This window comes from Gossypium raimondii, chromosome 4, assembly GCF_025698545.1.
Source record: "Gossypium raimondii isolate GPD5lz chromosome 4, ASM2569854v1, whole genome shotgun sequence".
Taxonomy (NCBI): Eukaryota; Viridiplantae; Streptophyta; class Magnoliopsida; order Malvales; family Malvaceae; genus Gossypium; species Gossypium raimondii.
The window spans coordinates 11,787,119-11,790,363 of NC_068568.1; the positions used below are offsets into that span (position 1 = coordinate 11,787,119).

At 36.1% G+C, this 3,245-nt stretch overlaps 1 protein-coding gene across 1 annotated transcript; it reads left to right on the plus strand.

The window, feature by feature from the left end:
* The first annotated feature begins 362 nt into the window (after positions 1-362).
* LOC105778806 (thaumatin-like protein) lies at positions 363-1,784 on the plus strand. Its single transcript, XM_012602567.2, has 2 exons — positions 363-770; positions 870-1,784. Exons 1-2 carry the CDS (start codon positions 707-709, stop codon positions 1,541-1,543), a joined length of 738 nt encoding a protein of 245 aa, XP_012458021.1. The 5' UTR covers positions 363-706; the 3' UTR covers positions 1,544-1,784.
* The last annotated feature ends 1,461 nt before the right edge of the window (positions 1,785-3,245 follow it).

Genomic DNA, 3,245 nt, shown 5'->3' on the forward strand with positions numbered 1-3,245 from the left:
GCCAACCCCAGAGAATGGCTGCTCCTGCTATCCTATAAGTCATACAACTTGCTCTGTCTCCGCCCCACCTCCTTATTGTACGGCCTGATACCTTTCCTATCCATCTAAATCAAGCTTTTATCAATCACAAACACTGAAACAAGTTTGGTTATTTGGGTTTAATATGCTATCTTTTGAGACAAAAGTGAAAGGAAAGAAAATCTTAAACTACACGATTAAGAAAGTAACGAGCATAATCATATCATATATCCTGAATCCCCTTACACTTTTCTCTTTAATTGTAGTTATAATATTATTTCAGGATATTTTTGTTGCAATCTGTAAGTGTTCTTTTTTAGCAGTGTCTGGGATTTGGAATAGTCTCAAGACTCAACCTTTCTGTTTTAGTTTCAAATCACATGGTATGATATTCTTGAATGGACACCTTTATGCATGTTCAGGCTAGCACTAGCAAAGCTCTGATCTTAAAGAAGTAAATTTATATTTTTGAAAGAGAAAAGAAACCCCTGATATGAAGCAATGGATATATGCCATATATCATCAAAGTAGAAAAGAGAAAGGAGAGTAGAAAAAAGAAAGGATAGGACGGCTGGTGATTCAACTGTTGAGATTTCCTTTTCTTGGCCATTCAAGTTAAAAGCTGGCGGTTGTCCAATTCTATCCTAGTGGCTATCTGGAAACCTTGATTGAATTCAAGAACTCGACCATGCCAGTATCTTCGATTTTGCTTTCTTTCTTCCTATATTTGTTAGCACTTTCCTCCATTTCAGGTACATGGTGCACTGTTATATGCTTATTCTTGTAAGTAATAACTTCATATTTTATGTCAAGGATTTGGTGGGTTTTTATTTTTATTTTTTTCATTGCAGATGGAGAGCAAGTTATACTTGTGAACAACTGCAAGGAAAGCATTTGGCCCGGGGTACTTGGCAGTGCAGGTCAGTCCACTCCTAAAAATGGTGGATTCCATCTTGGTAGTGGTGAAGAAGTAGTTCTTGACGTTCCACAGAAATGGTCTGGGAGGATATGGGCCAGGCAAGGTTGTAATTTCAACAGTAATGGCAAGGGTTCTTGTGATACTGGTGACTGCTCCGGACGACTTCAGTGCCAAGGAACAGGCGGTACACCGCCTGCAACCGTGATAGAAATGACTCTTGGGTCATCTTCTTCACCACTGCATTTCTATGATGTAAGTTTGGTTGATGGCTTTAATTTGCCTGTTTCGATGAAACCGGTCGGAGGCGGAATCGGTTGTGGAGTTGCATCATGTGAAGTTGATTTGAACGTTTGCTGCCCATCAGCATTGGAAGTGAAGAAAGGAGCCAAGGTGGTGGGATGTAAGAGTGCCTGCTTGGCCATGCAATCAGCTAAATATTGCTGCACTGGGGAGTATGGAAATCCAAAGACGTGCAAGCCAACGCTTTTCGCCCACCTCTTCAAGGCTATTTGCCCAAAGGCCTATAGCTATGCTTTTGATGACTCTAGCAGCCTTAACAAATGCAGGGCTTCCCGTTATGTAATCACTTTCTGCCCTCCTAAATGAGCAATGGCAGAATAAAACAAGCTTGGTGCCATTGCAGTGTTAGAAAGTCAATACCAATGGATTGTTTTTATGATCTGTACTAGTAATTATTATTAGTTCAAAAACCCTTGGATCAGTTAATTTCTCCCCTTCGTCTTAGGAGTATATATGATCTGTCAGTAAAGAACTGGATGAAAAATCAGTTTTCCCCATGTTTTGAAATGCATCTTTCTCCCTTAATAGATATTGATTTTGATAGTGATGCAGGTTGTATTCTGCTTATGATACGGTGACATTTTTGTTAACAATGGTTCAGTTGTTGTCGCAAGACTCGTTAATAAGCGTGGGATGTATATGTGTTTAATCTGGATATACCAAATATTCAATTTTTTTTCTTGACTTTGAAGAGGAAGATAGAGGGTAAAGCAGAAGAAATGCAACTTGAACATAAACTTAGGTCCCGTGCAGGAATGCTTTTAGCACTCTAAAAGCATTTTTACACCGCATAAGCTTTCCCAAACGGTTAAGGGTTTAGAATAAAAAACACTTTGAGCTAAAATGCGAAGTTGGCATGCCCCTATTGCAGCTTTTAGCTTTTGTGGTTTGGGTGTGAATATTTGTGCCATTTTGTGAGTTTTTTTAATCATCTTCAAGCAAGTTATGATATGTTTTTGTTCTTTATTTGTGCAAGCTTAATATCGTATGATGTTAAGAACATATGTATAATGAGTTCTGCAAAGTTCAAAGGTCTTTGAGTTGTCCTGTAGCCAGGTGTAACACCCCTAATCCGAATCCGTCGCCGAAATAGGGTTACGGAGTATTACCAAAATTTACAATTAATTTTCAGACATTTCATTTCATCTAGCATTCATATTTGAAACCAACCAAAATCAAAACATTAATGAGCCAACGTTGGCCAAATTAACTTATACATGTCATTATAACCAGAATCAAATCATCCAAAATTAATATCATAGTACTCATGAAGCTATATTCATCAACTCACAAGGTGAATAAATTCACAGTATCACTTACATATTATCCCAAACTTAGTAGGACTTTATATAACTTTAACTCTTCATAATTTCTTTATTTTCATTTGCATTTCTTTACTTTCCACACTTATTCCATATGCGTGACACACAAGTCATAAACATATCATCCAATCATAGTCACAAGCTAGTGCATTTAACTAAAGTCTTTTCCGAATTGATCACATGATAAGTCATTTCATAAGAAATTGCATAATTTAAACCATACCACTTTTTCATGAACCCTAGCATATTTTCCCTCAAATACTTATCAATTCAATGCTTCCATTAAATAATCATATTACTATTCAAACAATAGCTTGGCACTTGCCTAAGCATCAAGCAACAACACTAGTTAGTGTACTTGCACACATTACATATAAACTCATCATGCCTAATTTTCTTGTATCAACATATTAAAGATAATCATACATTTATATGTCATGATACATATCATTCCCTTATCGTTTCTTCATAGGTATATATATCATTCATTTCATTATTTCAATATTTCATGTACCATCATTTTCATGAATTTCCCGTACATACCGGTAATAGTTCATTTCAAACTCATGTTATCTCACTTCAGAACTTTACCTGTTATATCATTTAAATATCAATGGTTACATTTATTTTAGATCAACACCAATAATAATCTATAAATCTTTCAATTCAACCACATAAGTCTTTTA